Source organism: Mesoplodon bidens (genome assembly GCF_964165515.1).
Source record: "Mesoplodon bidens genome assembly, chromosome: 1".
NCBI classification, from domain to species: Eukaryota; Metazoa; Chordata; class Mammalia; order Artiodactyla; family Ziphiidae; genus Mesoplodon; species Mesoplodon bidens.
In genome coordinates, this window is record NC_138176.1 from 111,609,488 (window position 1) to 111,630,245 (window position 20,758).

At 42.0% G+C, this 20,758-nt stretch overlaps 1 protein-coding gene across 1 annotated transcript in view; it reads right to left on the reverse strand.

The window, feature by feature from the left end:
- Positions 1-20,758, reverse strand: part of PCNX2 (pecanex 2) — a 281,381-nt gene that overhangs the window by 68,449 nt on the left and 192,174 nt on the right. The window contains exons 22-23 of the mRNA XM_081237716.1: positions 18,878-18,986; positions 13,084-13,213 (exon numbers count right to left, since the gene is read on the reverse strand). Coding sequence (XP_081093842.1) covers positions 13,084-13,213; positions 18,878-18,986 — 239 coding nt within the window. The remainder of the gene's footprint in view (positions 1-13,083; positions 13,214-18,877; positions 18,987-20,758) is intronic.

Here is a 20,758-nt window from a genome sequence, read left to right on the forward strand (position 1 = left end):
TGCAAATCTGAATTACAGTGCTGCATTTTACTATTAACACATAAGCCATATAATCTTCCTGCTTTATACTCAAAAAAGAATGCCTTTGGAGATGCTCAATGCTTTGCAAAGATCTACAAACCGTGCTTAAAACAGCTCACTGGGAAGAGAATATCCAGCAAAATCCTGCCCATTCTGAAAAAGGTAGAAAATAAAGTGTGAAGTTGAGAATTCCTTTTTTTGACTGCCTTAACCAAGTCAGGCATCCATGGCTCTGTACAGCTCATCAACATTAACAAATCATGAACGAAGACCCAGATGGTGACAGGCAAGCCCATGTGCAGATAGCACAAGTGAGGGGGCTGGAGAGATGATGAAGGACAGCAGTGACATCGACCTCTATGGAATGGAATGTTGAGTTAAAGCCAAGAAGTTGAGAATTGATAGAGGAGATGTAAATTTCTGCTTTTCAGTAAAACACACATGCATGAGAGTGGGATGATGAAGACTTGGCTTGGCAATACTTGAGTAAAATAATTGCAAGGGTTTCAATTTTAAGAGGCATAAATGAGAGCAGAACATAGGACTCAGAGGAAGTAACAGGTCCCTCTAGTATGAGCTGAGTAGGTGACACCTGGAGCAGTCTAAGGAGGGCACAGTCAGGGTCAACCCAGTAAACGACTGGATGAGGACGGCTGAGATGCTCAAGGTCTAGACCATTTCACACAAAAAACAGATAGGACTGTTAAGCCTGAAGCAGAGACCTGAGAAGGGAAGGAGAGCTGCCTTCAAACTGGTAAAGGATGGAATGTACAGGAGGCCCAAGGATGCGGGTTGCTCCAGGATCAGCAGGTGTATCCAGGTGACTGGGGTATCCGGTTGATGCCACAAGGAGCAGATTCAGAGCAATGAGAGCCCCGGCTGTGACTGACAAAGATCACACGGGCTGCCCACTGAGACACAAGTCCTGTTCCACCCAGAGTAGGAGGAGGACTCCCTTCCGTGGATGGTACAGAGGGGATGCTGTAATTCCAAGCGTCCATGCTAGTCTCTCTTCTATATTACAAACCCAAGAAGGGGCTGGGAAGTAGCACAGTAAGATCCATGAGAGCTCACTGAGACTGGTTGAAGTATTCTGATCATCTCTTTTGTTGTTTGATCAACCACAAAAGACTGGCACTTTGAAGATCTTGTTTTTTCCACTAAGGCAGCTGTGACGCTCAAAGAACAGAACCTGGGCTCTGGGACTGGCTAAGGCCTCAGAATAAACACAGCACCTGATGGTGAAGACTAGTATTTATGGGGCATCTCACGGCACACTGGTTGTGGATGTGATGCTCCATGGTCTACACATGTATTCTTTCATGGGTTGATTGTGTTCTGCCATTTCAGAAATGATTTCAGGTAGGTTGCAAGGATACACAAAATACGTCTAGACTTAAATGAATTAAAAGCTGAAATGATAGCACACAGAAGTATAGGGAAGGAAAACAAAATGGGTACAGGATTAATTTGGTGTTTATGACTTCTGGGAGGCACACAGAGACAGTCATCCCATTTGACACATGAGTCAACTGAGGCTCACAGGCTGAATAACTTCCTAAAGTCAAACACCTAACCAAGCATACCAGCTGGGATTTTATTCAAGGTCTGACTGACCACAAAGCTGGTGCTTTCTGATGGAACATCACTGCCTCAGGGAGAGCTGACGATGAAGTGACACTGATTATCTTCTTGCTGACTAGGGTGAGACCAAGGGCATGGAATGCAGAGTCGATTTTTTTACAGACCAATCACATGGAATGATTCCTATCTTAAAGCCCAGCACAGTGGCCTCAGATACATGCTTACTGTATACTTTTTGACAAGGATAATGCCCAGAACAATTTAACATTTTAAAACCAATCCAGAGAATATAATAGAAATGTAACAACCATGAAGCTCTATTTGCCCTTCAGGTAGCTGTTATGTGTGTCTCCTCATAGCTATGGTACTGAACATTTTATAGAAGACTTCTGATGTATGAAAGCAAAATCATTGTTAATGGGATTTTTCCTTCTTTAGGGCTGAAGACAGTTGACTCGTTTAGGAGTGAGACACTGGCTAAGATACCCAGGGCCATGAGTCAAATATATACTTTCCAGCCTAAACATCTGTTTCACGTTAATAACAAAGTTCAGTTATTTAGCAATGGTTTATATATAAAGAGAAGGATGATGAATCATAATATCAAAATGTGTTTCTAAAGCCTTTTTAAAATACTCTGAAAGGAGGCGCCTCAAGATGGTGGAGGAATAAAACATGAAGATCACCTTCCTCCCCACAAATACATGAAAAGTACATCTACATGTGGAACAGCTCCTACAGAACACCTACTGAACGCTGGCAGAAGACCTCAGACTTCCCAAAAGGCAAGAAACTGTCCCCACGTGATCCAGGGACAACTTCCCCAGGAGAACACACGGCGCGCCTCAGGCTGTTGCAACGTCACGCCAGCCTCTACTGCTGCAGGCTCACCCCACATCTGCACCCCTCCCTCCCCACCCCCCGCCTGAGTGAGCCAGAGCCCCCTAATCAGATGCTCCTTTAACCCCATCCTGCCTGAGCGAAGAACAGACGCCCTCAGGCGACCTACACGCAGAGGCGGGTCCAAATCCAAAGCTGAAGCCCAGGAGCTGTGGGAACAAAGAAGAGAAAGGGAAATCTCTCCCAGCAGCCTCAGGAGCAGCGAATTAAATCACAATCACAATCACAATCTCCACAGTCAACTTGATGTACCCTGCATCAGTGGATTACCTGAATAGACAACGAATCGTCCCAAAATTGAGGCGATGGACTTTGGGAGCAACTGTAGACTTGGGGTTTGCTTTCTGCATCTAATTTGTTTCTGGTTTTATGTTTATCTTAGTTTAGTAGTTAGAGCTTATTATCGTTGGTAGATTTGTTAACTGATTTGGTTGCTCTCTTCCTTTTTTTTAATATATGTGTATATATTTTTCCTTTTTCGCTTTCTGTGAGTGTGTATGTGTATGCTTCTTTGTGTGATTTTGTCTGTATAGCTTTGCTTTTGCCATTATTCCTAGGGTTCTGATTGTCTGTTTTTTGTTTTCTTAGGGTTTTTAAGTATAGTTTTTAGAACTTGTTATCATTGGTGGATTTGTTTTTTGGATTGGTTCCTCTCTCTTTCTCTCTTTCTGTTTTTATTTATTACTTTTTAATTTTTAATATTTTTTATTTTAATAACTTTATTTTATTTACTTTTTTCCTTTCTTTCTTTTTTTTTTCTACCTTTTCCTCTGAGCCATGAGGCTGACAGGGTCTTGGTGCTCTGGCCGGGTATCAGGCCAGAGCCTCTGAGGTGGGAGAGCCAAGTTCAAGACACTGGTCCACCAGAGACATCCTGGCCCCATGTAATATCAAACAGCAAAAGCTCTCCCAGAGATCTCCATCTCAACGCCAAGACCCAGCTCCACTCAATGACCAGCAAGCTACAGTGCTGGACACCCTATGCCAAACAACTAGCAAGACAGGAACACAACCCCATCCATTAGCAGAGAGGCTGCCTAAAATCATAATAAGGTCACAGACACCCCAAAACATATCACTGGACGTGGTCCTGCCCACCAGAAAGACAAGATCCAGCCTCATCCACCAGAACACAAGCACCTGTCCCCCCCACCAGGAAGCCTACACAACCCACTGAACCAACCTTACCCACTGGGAGCAGACACCAAAAACAACAGGAACTACAAACTTGCAGCCTGCAAAAAGGAGACCCCAAACACAGTAAGATAAGCAAAATAAGACAGAGGAACACGCAGCAGATGAAGGAGCCAGGTAAAAACCCACGAGACCTAACAAATGAAGAGGAAATAGGCAGGGCTACCCTGGTGGCGCAGTGATTAAGAATCTGCCTGCCAATGCAGGGGACACGGGTTCAAGCCCTGGTCCAGGAAGATACCACATGCCACGGAGCAACTAAGCCCGTGTGCCACAACTACTGAGCCTGTGCTTTAGAGCCCGTGTGCCGCAACTACTGAAGTCCATGAGCCACAACTACTGAAGCCCATGTGCCTAGAGCCCATGATCCACAACAAGAGAAGCCACCGCAATGAGAAGCCCACATACTGCAACAAAGAATAGACCCTGCTCGCTGCACCTAGAGAAAGCCTGTGCACAGCAACTAAGACCCAACGCAGCCAAAAATAAATAAATAAATAAATTTATTTAAAAAAAGAAACTAATACTTAAAAAAAAAAAGAGGAAATAGGCAGTCTACCTGAAAAAGAATTCAGAGTAATGATAGTAAAGATGATCCAAAATCTTGGAAATAGAATGGAGAATATACAAGAAATGTTTCACAAGGACCTAGAAGACCTAAAGAGCAAACAAACAATGATGAACAACACAATAAATGAAATTAAAAATTCTCTAGAAGGAATCAATAGCAGAATAACTGAGGCAGAAGAACAGATAAGTGACCTGGAAGATAAAATAGTGGAAATAACTACCGCAGAGCAAAATAAAGAAAAAAGAATGAAAAGAATTGAGGACAATCTCAGAGACCTCTGGGACAACATTAAACTCACCAACATTCGAATTATAGGGGTCCCAGAAGAAGAAGAGAAAAAGAAAGGGACTGAGAAAATATTTGAAGAGATTATAGTTGAAAACTTCCCTAACATGGGTAAGGAAATAGTCAATCAAGCCCAAGAAACACAGAGAGTCCCATACAGGATAAATCCAAGGAGAAACACGCCAAGACACATATTAATGAAACTATCAAAAATTAAATACAAAGAAAAAATATTAAAAGCAGCAAGGGAAAAGCAACAATTAACATAAAAGGGAATCCCGATAAGGTTAACAGCTGATCTTTCAGCAGAAACTCTGCAAGCCAGAAGGGAGTGGCAGGACATATTTAAAGTGATGAAAGGGAAAAACCTACAACCAAGATTACTCTACCCAGCAAGGATCTCATTCAGATTCGACGGAGAAATTAAAACCTTTACAGACAAACAAAAGCTAAGAGAATTCAGCACCACCAAACCAGCTTTACAACAAATGCTAATGGAACTTCTCTAGGCAGGAAACACAAGAAGGAAAAGACTTACAATAACAAACCCAAAACAATTATGAAAATAGTAATAGAAACATACATATCGATAACTACCTTAAATGTAAATGGATTAAATGCTCCAACCAAAAGACACATGCTTGCTGAATGGATACAAAAACAAGACCCATATATATGCTGTCTACAAGACCCACTTCAGACCTAGGGACACATACAGATTGAAAGTGAGGGGATGGAAAAAGATATTCCATACAAATGGAAATCAAAAGAAAGCTGGAGTAGCAATTCTCATACCAGACAAAATAGACTTTAAAATAAAGACTATTACAAGAGACAAAGAAGGACACCACATAATGATCAAGGGATCAATCCAAGAAGAAGATATAACAATTGCAAATATTTATGCACCCAACATAAGAGTACCTCAATACATAAGGCAAATGCTAACAGCCATAAAAGAGGAAATCGACAGTAACACAATCATAGTAGGGGACTTTAACACCCCACTTTCACCAATGGACAGATCATCCAAAATGAAAATAAATAAGGAAACACAAGCTTTAAATGATACATTAAACAAGATGGACTTAACTGATATTTATAGGACATTACATCTATTACAAATGGAATGTAATTCCATTTGTAATCCAAAAACAGCAGATTACACTTTCTTCTCAATTGCTCATGTAACATTCTCCAGGATAGATCATATCTTGGGTCACAAATGAAGCCTTGGTAAATTTAAGAAAATTGAAATCGTATCAAGTATCTTTTCCAACCACAGCGTTATGAGACTAGATATCAATTACAGGAAAAAAATTTGTAAAAAATACAAACACATGGAGGCTAAACAGTACACTACTAAATAACCAGGAGATCACTGAAGAAGTCAGAGGAAATCAAAAAATACCTAGAGACAAATGACAATGAAAACACGGCGACCCAATACCTATGGGATGCAGCAAAAGCAGTTCTAAGAGGGAAGTTTATAGCAATACAATCCTACCTCAAGAAACAATAAACATCTAAAATAAACAACCTAACCTTACACCTAAAGCAATTAGAGAAAGAAGATCAAAAAACCCCCAAAGTTAGCAGAACGAAAGAAATCATAAAGATCAGATCAGAAATAAATGAAAAAGAAATGAAGGATATGATAGGAAAGATCAATAAAACTAAAAGCTGGTTCTTTGAGAAGACAAACAAAATTGATAAACCATTAGCGAAACTCATCAAGAAAAAAGACTCAAATCAATAGAATTAGAAATGAAAAAGGAGAAGTAACAACTGACACTTCAGAAATACAGAGGATCATGAGACATTACTACAAGCAACTATATGCTAATAAAATGGAAAACCTGGAGGAAATGGACAAATTCTTAGAAAAGCACAACCTTCTGAGACTGAACCAGGAAGAAATAGAAAATAGAAACAGACCAATCACAAGCACTGAAATTGAAACTGTGATTAAAAGTCTTTCAACAAACAAAAGCCCAGGACCAGAGGGCTTCACAGGTGAATTCTATCAAACATTTAGAGAAGAGCTAACACCTAGCCTTCTCAAACTCTTCCAAAATATAGCAGAGGGAGGAACACTCCCAAACTCATTCTATGAGGCCACCATCACTCTGGTACCAAAACCAGACAAGGATGTCACAAAAAAAGAAAACTATAGGCCAATAACACTGATGAACATAGATGCAAAAATCCTCAACAAAATACTAGTAAACAGAATCCAACAGCACATTAAAGAATCATACACCATGATTAAGTAGGGTTTATCTGAGGTATGCTAGGATTCTTCAATGTATGCAAATCAATCAATGTGATACACCATATTAACAAATTGAAGGAGGAAGACCATATGATCATCTCAATAGATGCAGAAAAAGCTTTTGACAAAATTCAACACCAATTTATGATAAAAAACCCTCAGAATGTAGGCATAGAGCTAACTTACCTCAACATAATAAAGGCCAAATATGACAAACCCACAGCCAACGTCATTCTCAATGGTGAAAAACAAACAATTTCCACTAAGATCAGGAACAAGACAAGGCTGCCCACTCTCACCACTCTTATTCAACTTAGTTTTGGAAGTTTTAGCCACAGCAATCAGAGAAGAAAAAGAAATAAAAGGAATCCAAATCAGAAAAGAAGAAGTAAAGCTGTCACTGTTTGCAGATGACGTGATACTATACATAGAGAATCCTAAAGATGCTACCAGAAAACTACTAGAGCTCATCAATGAATTTGGTAAAGTTGCAGGATACAAAATTAATGCACAGAAATCTCTTGCATTCCTATACACTAATGATGAAAAATCTGAAAGAGAAATTAAGGAAACACTCCCATTTACCATTGCAACAAAAAGAATAAAATACCTAGGAATAAACCTACCTAAGGAGACAAAAGACCTGTATGCAGAAAACTATAAGACACTGATGAAAGAAATTAAAGATGATACAAACAGATGGAGAGATATACCACGTTCTTGGGTTGGAAGAATCAACACTGTGAAAATGATTATACTACCCAAAGCAATCTACAGATTCAATGCAATCCCTATCAAACTACCAATGGCATTTTTCACAGAACTAGAACAAAAAATTTTACAATTTGTATGGAAACACAAAAGACCCCAACAGCCAAAACAATCTTGAGAAACAGAAACGGAGCTGGAGGAATCAGGCTCCCGGACTTCAGACCATTCTACAAAGCTACAGTAATCAAGACAGTATGATACTGGCACAAAAACAGAAATATAGATCAGTGGAACAGGATAGAAAGCCCAGAGATAAACCCATGCACATACGGCCACCTTATCTTTGATAAAGGAAGCAAGAATATACAGTGGAGAAAAGACAGCCTCTTCAATAGTGGTGCTGGGAAACCTGGACAGCTACATGTAAAAGAATAAAATTAGAACACTCCCTAACACCATACACAAAAATAAACTCAAAATGGATTAAAGATCTAAACGTAAGGCCAGACACTATAAATCTCTTAGAGGAAAACACAGGCAGAACACTCCATGACATAAATCACAGCAAGATCTTTTTTGACCCACCTCCTAGAGAAATGGAGATAAAAACAAAAATAAACAAATGAGACCTATTGAAACTTAAAAGCTTTTGCACAGCAAAGGAAACCATAAACAAGACGAAAAGACAACCCTCAGAATGGGAGAAAATATTTGCAAACAAAGCAACTGACAAAGGATTAATCTCCAAAATATATAAGCAGCTCATGCAGCTCAATATCAGAAAAAAAAACAACCCAATCCAAAAATGGGTAGAAGACCTAAATAGACATTTCTCCAAAGAAGATATACAGACTGCCAACAAACACATGAAAGGATGCTCAACATCACTAATCATTAGAGAAATGCCAATCAAAACTACAATGAGGTATCACCTCACACCCGTCAGAATGGCCATTATCAAAAAATCTACAAACAATAAATGCTGGAGAGGGTGTGGAGAAAAGGCAACCCTCCTGCACTGTTGGTGGGAATGTAAATTGATACAGTCACTATGGAGAACAGTATGAAGATTCCTTTAAAAACTAAGAATAGAACTACCATATGACCCAGCAGCCCCACTACTGGGCATATACCCTGAGAAAACCATAATTCAAAAAGAGTCATGTACCACAATGTTCATTGCAGCTCTATTTACAGTAGCCAGGACACGGAAGGAACCTAAGCATCCATCGACAGATGAGTGGATAAAGAAGATGTGGCACGTATATATAATGGAATATTACTCAGCCATAAAAAGAAACGAAAGTGAGCTATTTGTAGTGAGGTGGATGGGCCTAGAGTCTGTCATACAGAGTGAAGTAAGTCAGAAAGAGAAAGACAAATACCGTATGCTAACACATATATATATGGAGTCTAAAATGGTTCTGAAGAACCTAGGGACAGGGCAGGAATAAAGACGCAGACATAGAGAATGGACCTGAGGACACGGCAGATAGGAAGGGTAAGCTGGGACGAAGTTGAGAGAGTGACATGGACATATATACACTACCAAATGTAAAACAGATAGCTAGTGGGAAGCAGCCGCATAGCACAGGGAGATCAGCTCAGTGCTTTGTGTCCACCTAGAGGGGTGGGATAGGGAGGGTGGGAAGGAGTTGCAAGAAGGAGGGGATATGGGGATATATATATGTATACGTATAGTTGATTCACTTTGTTATACAGCAGAAACTAACACAACAATGTAAAGCAATTATACTCCAATGAAAATGTTAAAAAAAATACTCTGACATAAGGGGATTTATAAACACCAGGCACTATTATTACAGTGCATTTGCTATTGTTGACTGTAAATTAAATGGAGACACCAGGCAGAACTCATCAAGACCAATTTTAAAGACCTTCTTAGTTAAGAACAGTTTAATAGTGCACAGCCTGATGGTGGCGAATGAAATCCAGATTACGATTTCCTTTCCCTTTTACGTAATATTGTTGGATTTAATTCATTTAAGAAATAGTTACAGAACATCTTCTGTGTGCGTGGCCCTGTAGGGACACAAAGATGAAAAAAAACAAGTCCAGGCTTGGAGGTAGAGTCAGTCCACACCAATCCTTGGTACAATTTACTGATGGTCACAGAGTAAATTTATTTTCCAAAGGTGGCCACTACAGTACCTCTCATCCGACAAGTCCTTCCTGAACCTTCCATTCATCCTCAGGAGGTGGAACATGATCCCCCTCCTTGTGAGTCTGTGTGCGTGTGGGTGGAAGGGCACTCGGTGAGAAGGGCACAGCCGAGGGAGGGCTGGGAATGAAAAATCCACAATATGCGATGTATGAAATAGTACTGTGGGAGATTAGGATGGAGGTGAGGTGGGTCTATATTTGTGCTGTCCTATATGATAGCCTCGAGTCACATGTGGCTACTTAAATGTAAATGAATTAAAATTCAATAGAATTAAAACTTCAGCCTCACTAGCCCTGTTCCAGGTGCTGGGAGGGCTCCCATATTGCACAAGGTAGATACAGAGCAGTTACATCAGTGCTGGGCTTTGAGGTACGTCTCCTTGTCGCCCAGGCAGCAGTGTCCCACCACGGGCTTCTGAGACAGTGGGACCTGGTGCTGTGTCTGGGGAATCAACCAGAGACAGGTTAGTTAGGCGGGCAGAGGATACGTTTGTCACCAGCCCCCAGTGAGGAGTAGCGTTGGAGAACAAAAAGTCTGTGGATTTCAAGACAGCCCAGGCTGGGGAAAACAGACGGGCCAGAGTCACCAGGTAGCTGGTGATTTACTTATCGGTTCCATAGAGTTTGAAACGGTTCCGTTACAGTACAGGGCTCGCTGGAGACTTGCAAAAACCAAAGGCAGCTTTAGGTTTGGAAGAAAAATCAAAGGACTGGAAAGTGAAGGAGCAGGGGTGGAAAGGAAGAGGAGGCCAGGAGAGGGGACAGCAAGTGCCCCTCATCACACCCCCAGGGTGGGGCTGGCGACCATGGTACCCATTGGCAGATCGTGCTCACTGTCCTGAGAGGGGAGAATATCTCTCAGTCAGTGGCAGGACAACGAGTAAACAATTAATCAATTACCCTAACAACTGCTTCTCTGTATGGACTGAAAAGAAAGCGGTAGGAGCAGCTACAGAGACACTCACAAATAAGAACGGGAAAAGTCATTAGTGTTTGAAATAAAAACCAACAGTTTCAGATGCAGAGAATGGGCTTTCCAGAGGGCTTGCAGGGATCCAGATGAGATTTCCTGCCATTTCTTTTCCTGGTACCCACCACTCTTACTCTCCTGAATTCCATCACTGATCTTTTAAGCAGATGACCGCAGGGCTCTGTATTCTGAGGCTTAACACAAGTTGACAAGAGACTTTCAGCTGGCTGCATTCAGCATCAGCATCTCTCCCCACCCCTCAGTGGGACTCTGAACATTTTCCGCACCTTGGCTCCTTCAGAGAGACTTAGGAAAGGCAGGATGTCCTTATGCGTTGCCACAGACTCTGCTGTCCCCTTCTCATCCTAGCACAGCCGACCAAAGCCCCAACATGCAACAGAGCGCTACACTGGGGGAAAGAATGGATCACAACATCATCAATTCTTTGTGAGACTGAATAAGGAAACACTCTAGCAGCCCAGACTTTTAAGTAACCCACATAAACAGACAATTCAGACCTCGGTGTACGGTGCCGAGCAGGTAGCTGAATCTTGGCAGGGAGGAGGCTAAATAAGAAAATGCCAAACTTGCGTTGCACGGGCGTTAGGATGTCTCCCCTCAGTAAAAGCATCTCACAAAGATTTCTCCGTTCCCCTTTCTACTGGGGAAGCTTAATACCCCCTCCAGCTCAAAGGGGATGCGTTTTGCTTATCAACGTCTCCCCCCCCCGGCCCAAAACACTGGTTCCTAATTTATCTGAGAATAGGAGACAAAAAGAAATCTTTTGTGTTACAGAGCACGTATAAAATATCTTGCACTTTCCTGCATAGTTAAAAGCACACGAGATTGCCACACTTCTTATTCACAAGCGTTTGCACTTTCCAGAAGTGCGTTTTTTTAGAGCTCCACAAAGGTCCCCCAAATTGTTTTCTCCTTAAAAAGCATAAAGACAAGCCAGTGCTGGTGGTTTTCTTTTCCTTCTGACTCTGTAAATCTCTTTAGACAAATGCCAAAGAGGACTCTTGTTTACATGTACATTTCAAGACAGCTTCACTTGTACAGCAAAAAGCCTACCTCTCTTAAAAGATGAGGAATCTGTGGGACACACAAGGGGCCTTCCCCACCTCTTGGTGGTCTCCCAGCACTGGCTTACCTTGGGGTGCTCCAGTTTGGTTGGACTTCCCCAGGACACGTAAATGTGAGGTCTGGGGATGGGATACCTGTTAGCATGGGTCAGGTAGGGACAGGGATTCCATGCAGGGCAGTCAGAGAAGAATTCCGCCAGCGCAGGCCAGCATGATGCTTACTTTGTTCTAGGTGCTTTAGGTCTATTAACTCATATTCTCCCCACAAGGCTGTGAAGTAGGCCTTATTCCTTTGCCCCCATTTTACAGAAGAGGAGAGAGGCTTTGAGGTCACCAGCACCGAGGGTGGAGGCGAGGTGTGAGCCCAGGCAGGCTGGCGGCCCAGGCTGTGTTTTCATCACAACGCCCTACCACCTGCCCCAGAAGGACACGCATCTTCCGTGCATATAAACCATCTAACCACACAGATCTCCTAACTTAACGCTGGCCTCTGTGAGATGTGAAAGGCGTGTTGTAAAGTAGCAGAGCAGTAGAAAAGGTAGACACGTTACAGAAGATGGATTAGGGCTTGGACACAACAGCCCAGGTATGGCTAGTAAATTAGGGCAAATGAGATCTGCAACGGAAGACGAGCCCAGCTGGAGACAGGCTGGCTCGCCCCACCTCCTCCTCTGGCTGTTCTCAGGCCCTCCCCCGACAAATCATTAACAACTCTTGAAAGTTACTCAGTTACCCATCACTCCTCCCTTCCCACCACTCCTGAAAAAATCACTGCCCTCGCTTCATCACTGTTTGCTTAAGGAAATTTATGACTGACTGGTCTAAGCAGTCAAGACAAAGCGCAGAAATCATCTTCTACAAGTTTAATCATGCTCAGAAAAAATGGCATGCTCTCCTATGTTGAGCTGTGATGCATGTACACTTGTACATGACATGTATATTTCGAAGGCCCACAGAAGGGAGCCGTGCCCCCCAGGGGTAATCTCATCCAATGACAGGACCACGGCTCCTGAGACAACCTCTCTGAGGGCAACTGCTGAGAGTGGGTGGTGATATCTCACTTTCCTTCACAACTGGTGAAACCTAGACTAGCACCTGACTGCAAATTTGCCATCAGTCAGGCTTGGTCCAGAGCCTGGAAGCCCCCGTGCTGAGCGGATAACTGGGTGGGTGGAGGGAGCTTGCTAGGGCTGCCCCACAGGAGGGCAAAGCATGAAGCCTGGACTTTTCATAGACAAAGGTCAAGGAGCATCCTGAACATGAATCCTAGGAAAGCAAGTCAGCAATGATTTTAGGATCTTACTTGTAGTTTTTCTCCCAGAATTTCACTGGTCTGACGTACGATGTGATAAAAATGACACTCCCGAGAAACGGGCTCAGTGGAGTAGAAAAGATCGATGTGGCAAACGCCTGAAAGAAAAGTATGGCAGAATCTGAGGATTTTGAGTTAAGGAAAAAAAGAAGTGTTCATGGTTATTCTTCTACATAGTATTTGCATTCTGACTAGTTTATACGAAAGCTATTTTCTCACCAAGGAAAGAAAGAAGGGCCTACCCATGATCTCTCTATGTACATATTTGGAAATATAAAACTTTCAATAATATCCTGCTAGGTCTCATTTCACCACCATGAAAACCAAATGATTCTCATAAAAATCCCAGCAGTCTCAGCATGATTTGTGGCAAAGATTTAATATCTAAGATTTGAAAAGAACAGTTTCTTTTTACTGAGATATTGTTAGCTGAACCAAACACACTGTGGTACATTTACTAAAGTATCAAGCAGCTTTATAAATAATTTAAATTAAATTACACTTTGAAAGTAAATAAATAGCATTGTTTGGGAAGATAGCATCTCTATTCCTCAAAGAATCTTTTCCCACTGTTCAAAAATATGTATTTTTTTTATCATACACTGAACACCAATGGCTCAATTCAACTCATGTCTGGTTTATAAGCTAAAAATGTGTATACAAGTCACAGCATGCTGTAGGCTAAGTCACCTCCCTAGCACTCTGTATGGGTTTCCCACTTCTTGGCATGCCTCAGTTTTACATACTCTGATCAGAAATTTACATTTGCTCAATATTAAAATTAGTATGGCTCTCACTTTTGGCTTAAGCCCAACTAATTGATCTCTGGAAATCTGGGGGAGGTGCCAGAAGGGCTGGTCCCTCCCCAGTCTCACTCCATCATTGGAAAACTTCTCCCCACTGTCAATCACGGGGCCTTTGATTTGTTAAAGCCAGAGGGGACAGAGGTGGCAGAGGTCAGTGGGGGGCCAGAGGGCCCAGGTTTTACATATGCACATGGTTCCTTGTTCTTCAGGGTGAGGGCTGGGAGGGTTTTACTGCAGGTCTGACCTGATCTCCTACAAGGCTGATTTTCCCACCTGGAAGGGGACGTGGCTGCACAAATGGAGGTCTTGTTTTTTAGCCCATGTTTAAAAAGTTCTGGCAGAAAGTAAGAAATGCCTAAATGTCTGTCACAGTAAGATTCTGTGTTTCATTACCTACCAGAGCACAGAAGGGCTTTCCCATATTATCAGTGGCAGGGCTTAGTTATGTGATACGGACCCTCACAGCTCCACTTACATGTAAATACAAAGAAGGGAGTGAGCCTTGCTTGTCTACAGGCACTTCCCAGTGCATTTGCATAGATTTAAGCTCAGAGTTTTCCTTCAGGGGTAGCTGTGTCATTTTTTTTTCAATTTGCTATTTATTTCCAAACATCTTCAGAAGTGAAATAACACATCTTCCATTAATAGTGTTGAATTGTTTGTGTATCAAAAAGATCTCGACTGTGCTAAAATTTCAATCTGATTCCTTTTATTTTGACCTAGGTTCAAAGGCAGAACTCCAGAGTAAGGAGCTACTGTGGTATCTATCATCACCCAACAGTTTCTTCTTCATCGGGAAGCTGGAAAGATCTAAATACCTCTGCCACAAAACATACCAGTGTAACTATTCCCCTTGTCACAGGAAGAAAAAAAGAACATCATGGGAGATGTCATCGAAGGAAGGTACTGAAAAAACCTGAGAAAGCAGAGCCGGGTCACAGGGGAGATTCCTGAGGGAGGGTGTTGGGTGAGGGAAGGTGACAGGGGGCACTGTGGGGTCTGCAGAGGATCCAGGACAAAGTTAAGTGGAGCTGGGGCTGGGTAGGAGGCTGCGTGGGCCGGCACTGCCATTCTTTTTGATTCTAAACATTTCCCCAAAGATTATGTTATCCGTTTTTTAAATGCCAGAAACAGCTATCCAGAAATTAAGAAATGAGGAAAAGAGTGCTAGCCTATAAATAAAGTTCAAATTTGGGAGGAAAGGAAATGAAGCTAAATAGGTCAGAGGTAGGGCAGAAGTGAATAGATGGCCTCAAAGGTTAGTTTATTTAAGGAAGATCAGAAAAGAAATATAGCGCTCTTGGGGAAATACGCAAGATCGTGACTGTAATGGCTAAGGCAGTCCCGAGAAATATGCAGCCTTCTTTATTTTTTGAGAGCCAAGAGGTGGGCCAAAGGGCTAGATAGAGACTCCTTAAAAAGCTTCAGGTTTATCTGAGTACATTTCAAATGAAAATATCAACGTTAATACTTAAAAAAAGTAACTGGAAGCTCGAAAGGATGTACCAAATAGAAAGCGGCCTTTCCCATACACACATTTAACAGAGCTAATACAGCTAAGTCTGTCTAATTATTAGAAAACAATGGTGTTGCATGCTCTCTACACATATTAAAAGGATGAGCATGCCTATCTTTCCCTGGAGGTTACAAGCTCAGAAACTAACAGAGGCTACCGAGGGAGAAAACATGCTAGGACTGGAAAAAGCAATTTAATAAACAGTGCCCCGCTGGCCTGAAAGTTAATTCAATTCCAAAATGGAGCAAATTAGCCCCTTCTCAAAGCCAGGATGGAACCCACAGCTTCTTAATAGAGTGATAAAATCATTAACATTTCAAAATTAGTCAAGATCCAGGGCTGGCATTTAGGAACCTGATAGCCTTGTCTTGATGGCATATATATCTGGTTTCTTAAACGAGTTCATTATATCCTGCACAGTATGATGTTGGGCTCCACATAGCAAATAGCTACCTTCACAACTGATCCAGGATGGGGAAGTGTCTTTGGGTGATGGGGTAGGGGTGCTGGAAGCCCTGGAAGCCATCACACAACTGTAGTGGTCAGGCTCCACGGCCATCTCGAAGGGTCGATAACTTAGCAGAGGCAGGAGGTGGGTTTCACTGACGGGAACAGTTTTAGGCACAAAGCACTGGGATCAACTGTATTCTAAAACTAAATGCCCAATAAAATCTGCATCTCAGATGTGTTCAATTTCTCAAGAGAACCAGTCCATCCATCGCGAAAGTACTTAGATTTAACGCCCACTGTGCTCAATCTGAGAGGGATGCCAGTGCTGCCTTTATCCTTAGAGGAGATATTAAGTGCCAGATACCATGTGTTTGTGTGTGACCCCTCAACACACATAAAGGTCAGGTAATTGAAAGTTACAGCTTCCAGAACAGTTTTAATTCGGCTATGGAACTACAGGAGTAATTAGTATTACCGGACTCATCCAACAAGGCATAAGGGGCCACAAGAAATGCTACAGATCTATGTAAGACCAAAGTTAGAATAAAATTGGGAACCACCACTTCAAGTTTTAAGTTCTTTGGCAACTCCTCAACTGCAAATTTACATCCATCTCATCATTTTCATCTAATAAACAGGCTTTAAATTCTAGACAGGATACCCGAGACACACACCAGAAATAAATAAAAATCCCCTGACTCTTTCATCTCACTCTGTTTTAAGGGATTCCGTTTAGAAAAACTAAAATGACTGGCATTCTAGAAAACGTTATAGGAAAGGGGTGATACGCAAGCTCACGCTTTTGTGATCATTTTTCCTGAGCTTGTTCCTCCAAATAACCATGAAACACTTTACAAGTATCAGTGCAGGTCTAAGAATAGGAACACAGAACCATGTGCATTGTGAGGACAGCTCTGGGTATGCTTAATAATTAAAAAAAAAAAATAAGTTGGAAGGACAGCATTTTTTTTTAATCTAGAATGTATTATCACAATGAATATCCCATGTCTGTTTCTATCCCTGTACCCAAAGTTGAGACCCAGGGGTTCCTTAAGAACTGTCTTCAGGAGCCTTATGCAACCTTCAGGAAAGAAAGCTCTGTTTGGCCATTAAAACCGGCTCACAGCACCCCCAGTGGATGCCAGCAGTGAACTGCGCTTCACACACATCAGGGGATGAGAATATCAGGAAGGCTTGTGAAGATGGAAATTCCAGGGTCCTCCCCGCGGAATGTGATTTTAAAAGTATGTGCTGACCCCAGGAATCTACTTTTTTTTTTTTTTTTTTTTTTTGCGGTACACGGGCCTCTCACTGTTGTGGCCTCTCCCGTTGCGGAGCACAGGCTCCAGACGCGCAGGCTCAGCGGCCATGGCTCATGGGCCCAGTCGCTCCGCAGCATGTGGGATTTCCCCGGACTGGGGCACGAACCCGTGTCCCCTGCATCGGCAGACGGACTCTCAACCACTGCGCCACCAGGGAAGCCCAGGAATCTACTTTTTTAAACAAGCTCCTCCAGGGATTCTGATCTAAGGAGTCCCTGAACCACATCTCGGGAAATACAAATTCAGAAAGTATAAATTCACTGGGGGGACTTCCCTGGTGGCACAGTGGTTAAGAATCCACCTGCGGGCACACGGGTTCGAGCCCTGGTCCGGGAAGATCCCACATGCCACGGAGCAACTAAGCCCGTGTGCCACAACTACTGAGCCTGTGCTCTAGAGCCACAACTACTGAGCCCACGTGCCACAACTACTGAAGCCCGCGTGCCTAGAGCCCGTGCTCCGCAACAAGAGAAGCCACCGCAATGAGAAGCCCACACACCGCAACGAAGAGTAGCTTCCGCTCACCACAACTAGAGAAAGTCTGCGCGCAGCAACGAAGACCCAATGCGGCCAAAAATTAAAAAAGAAAAAAAAAGAATATTTCTCTTTAATCTCTCTCTCTTCAAGAGTATTCTTGATTTTTCTCTTTCTCCCTCTCTCCAAACACACACACACAGATACACACGCACACACAATTTAGCTATCTGTGTCAAAGTGATCTTTAGAAGGAGCATGTCAAGTTGTTTTGAAGTAAATTAAAACGAAGTATCATTATGGAAACACTTAAAAATAGACAAGGAAACCAAACAAAACTACAAATGATAAAATTAGGCTCCTTGGCTAATGATAACAAAACCATAAATTTTTTTTTTTTGGTCTTCAAAAATATTTGGGTAATTCTGTTTGTGCCCATTTCTGGGTTTTTGAACATTCCTCAAGTATAAGATAACCAAACTATATTATAATATAATGTTATATGATCGATAATAATATATCAATCCTATCCACAAAGTTTAATAACAGCAAATCAGTTTGCACTATTTTGCACAAGTCAACCAAATCATTTAAGCGGTGACTTTCCATTTAAAAGACATGATATCTTATATGGTGAGGGGGAAGGGTAAGCTGTGACAAAGCAAGAGAGTGGCATGGACATATATACACTACCAAACGTAAGGTAGATAGCTAGTGGGAAGCAGCCGCATAGCACAGGGAGATCAGCTCAGTGCTTTGTGACCGCCTGGAGGGGTGGGATAGGGAGGGTGGGAGGGAGGGAGATGCAAGAGGGAAGAGATATGGCAACATATGTATATGTATAACTGATTCACTTTGTTATAAAGCAGAAACTAACACACCATTGTAAAGCAATTATACTCCAATTAAGATGTAAAATAAATAAATAAATAAAAGACATGGTATCTTAACGGAGATCTGGTCATGGGAAACGGAAAAATCAGAAGAAATCAAGTCATGCCTGAATATGCATTAAGAAACTGGAAGAGTTCTGAATTAAGAAATTTCTTTTAAGGCTAAGTACCTAAAGGGAATCCACAGTGCCTCCCCAGGTCCCCATTAAGATGTAATCTTAAAGACTTTAAAACCCTTTTACTGCCAGAGTTCAATGAAAAGCTTGCATCCGTAGTAAAATGTGAATCTCAGCTCGGAGGTGAAAACAGAAGCAGAAAGGATACGAGGAATTGCAAAGAGCTGAGCAAACACGTGAAACGAGGAGCCCCAAGCCATCTGCCAGGGAGCCATGTAGGTCAGGACGAACTGTAGCTTGTGAAGCAGGTCCCTGAGCTGAAAGCAAAAGGACAGACAGAGATTCATCAGTGATGACAACCACAGTGACAGCTGTGTCACAGTCAAAGTGCCTGCATTAGAGTTAGGAAGGGGCAGTGAGACTATTGCTTGTCCTCTTACTCTTACCTTCCTTCATCCCATAAGCAAGGCAGCTGTTTAAGGATACTTTCAAACAGCAACAAGATGATCAGAAGTAACGTTGTGTGGTTAATTTCACCAGGTTAATGATTTCAGCCCATAAATATGGTGTTTCTTAGAGGAACACTCACAGCTTGGTCCTTCCTTCTTCATATTGGGTCTTTCAGGAGGAGGTTCATACAAAACCCCATCACGATGGACATCGTTCAAGTTTTTGTGTGTGGATTTCAGTTTTCCTCTTCAGCCACCCTTGCTGGAGAAAATCGCCCCATACCGCTTTGTAACATTGCAAGTTACCAAGCACTTTAGAAAGCCAAGATAGGATATGGGAGCCGTTGCATTTGCTAGACAAGCCTGCACAGGAGAAAGCTGAGTTCTGGAGAGAAGTAGTGGGTGGAGAGAAAAGACCTTATGTGGCCTAAGGATGAACATGAGGGGAAACATGCTCAGTGGTTTGGGCTGGAGATCCAGACTATGAATGTGCCGAGGAGGATGGAGAGGGTCCCTGGCTGTAGACCCCTGCTTTGTGGAGAGAAGTGACTGATGGACCCCAGATGTGAAAGTCTACAGCTGTCACTTCTAGACGCAGTCAGGAAGTATCCTACCAACAAGCTTTCGGAACTGACATACGCTCTTCATCCATAATGGAGACTTTATTATTTTTTTTTATTGAAACATAGTTGTTTTACAAAGTCGTATTAGTTTCAGGTGTACAGATTAAAGTGATTCAGTTATACATATACATATATCCACTCTTTTTCAGATTCTTTTCCCATAGAGGTTATTACAGAATATTGAGCAGAGTTCCCTGTGCTCTACAGTAGGTCCTTGTTGGTTATCTATTTCATATATAGTTGTATGTGTTAATCCCAAACTCCTAGCTTATCCCTCCCTACCACCTTTCCCCTCTGGTAGCCATAAGTCTGTTTTCCAAGTCTGTGAGTCTGTTTCTGTTTTGTAAATAAGTTCATTTGTATCATTTTTTTAATTAGATTCCACATATAAGTGATATCATATGATATTTGTCTTTCTCTGTCTGACTTACTTCACTTAGTATGGTCATCTCTAGGTCCATCCATGTTGCTGCAAGTGGCATTATTTCATTCTTTTTTACAGCTGAGTAATATTTCATAATAACGGAAACTTCAAATGGCATGATGTGTTTGTTCCTAGACTGGTTAGCATACGAGACAGTGAAATACATTCACCAGAGCCATGATGTGAAAAGAGAAAAAGACAGAATTCTTAATTAAGCTCAGTAGGTGTTACACAGAACATCAGAAGACCACAATGAAAAGAAGACAAAGGCTAGAAAACGGGACCATTGAGGAAAGGTTCAAGGAACCAAGATAACTTAGCCTTTCAGTGAAAGGTCTATCTTGTAATTTTGGAACCAAAAGATGAGGTTATCCTGAACTGTTTCATGAAAGTGTCATGAGGGGAAAATGAGGTTGATTAGAATCCTCTCCAAGTCTTCCTCTCACTATTCTTGTCTCACCACATTCTCATCAATATCCTGGGTTTGGAGAATAACTTTAAACATCCTTGGACTGGCTACAGAAGATGAACCAAGGATAAATGTTCTCTCAAAGGCACAGCAAACTTGGATTTCTTAAGAAGTGACTGGCATC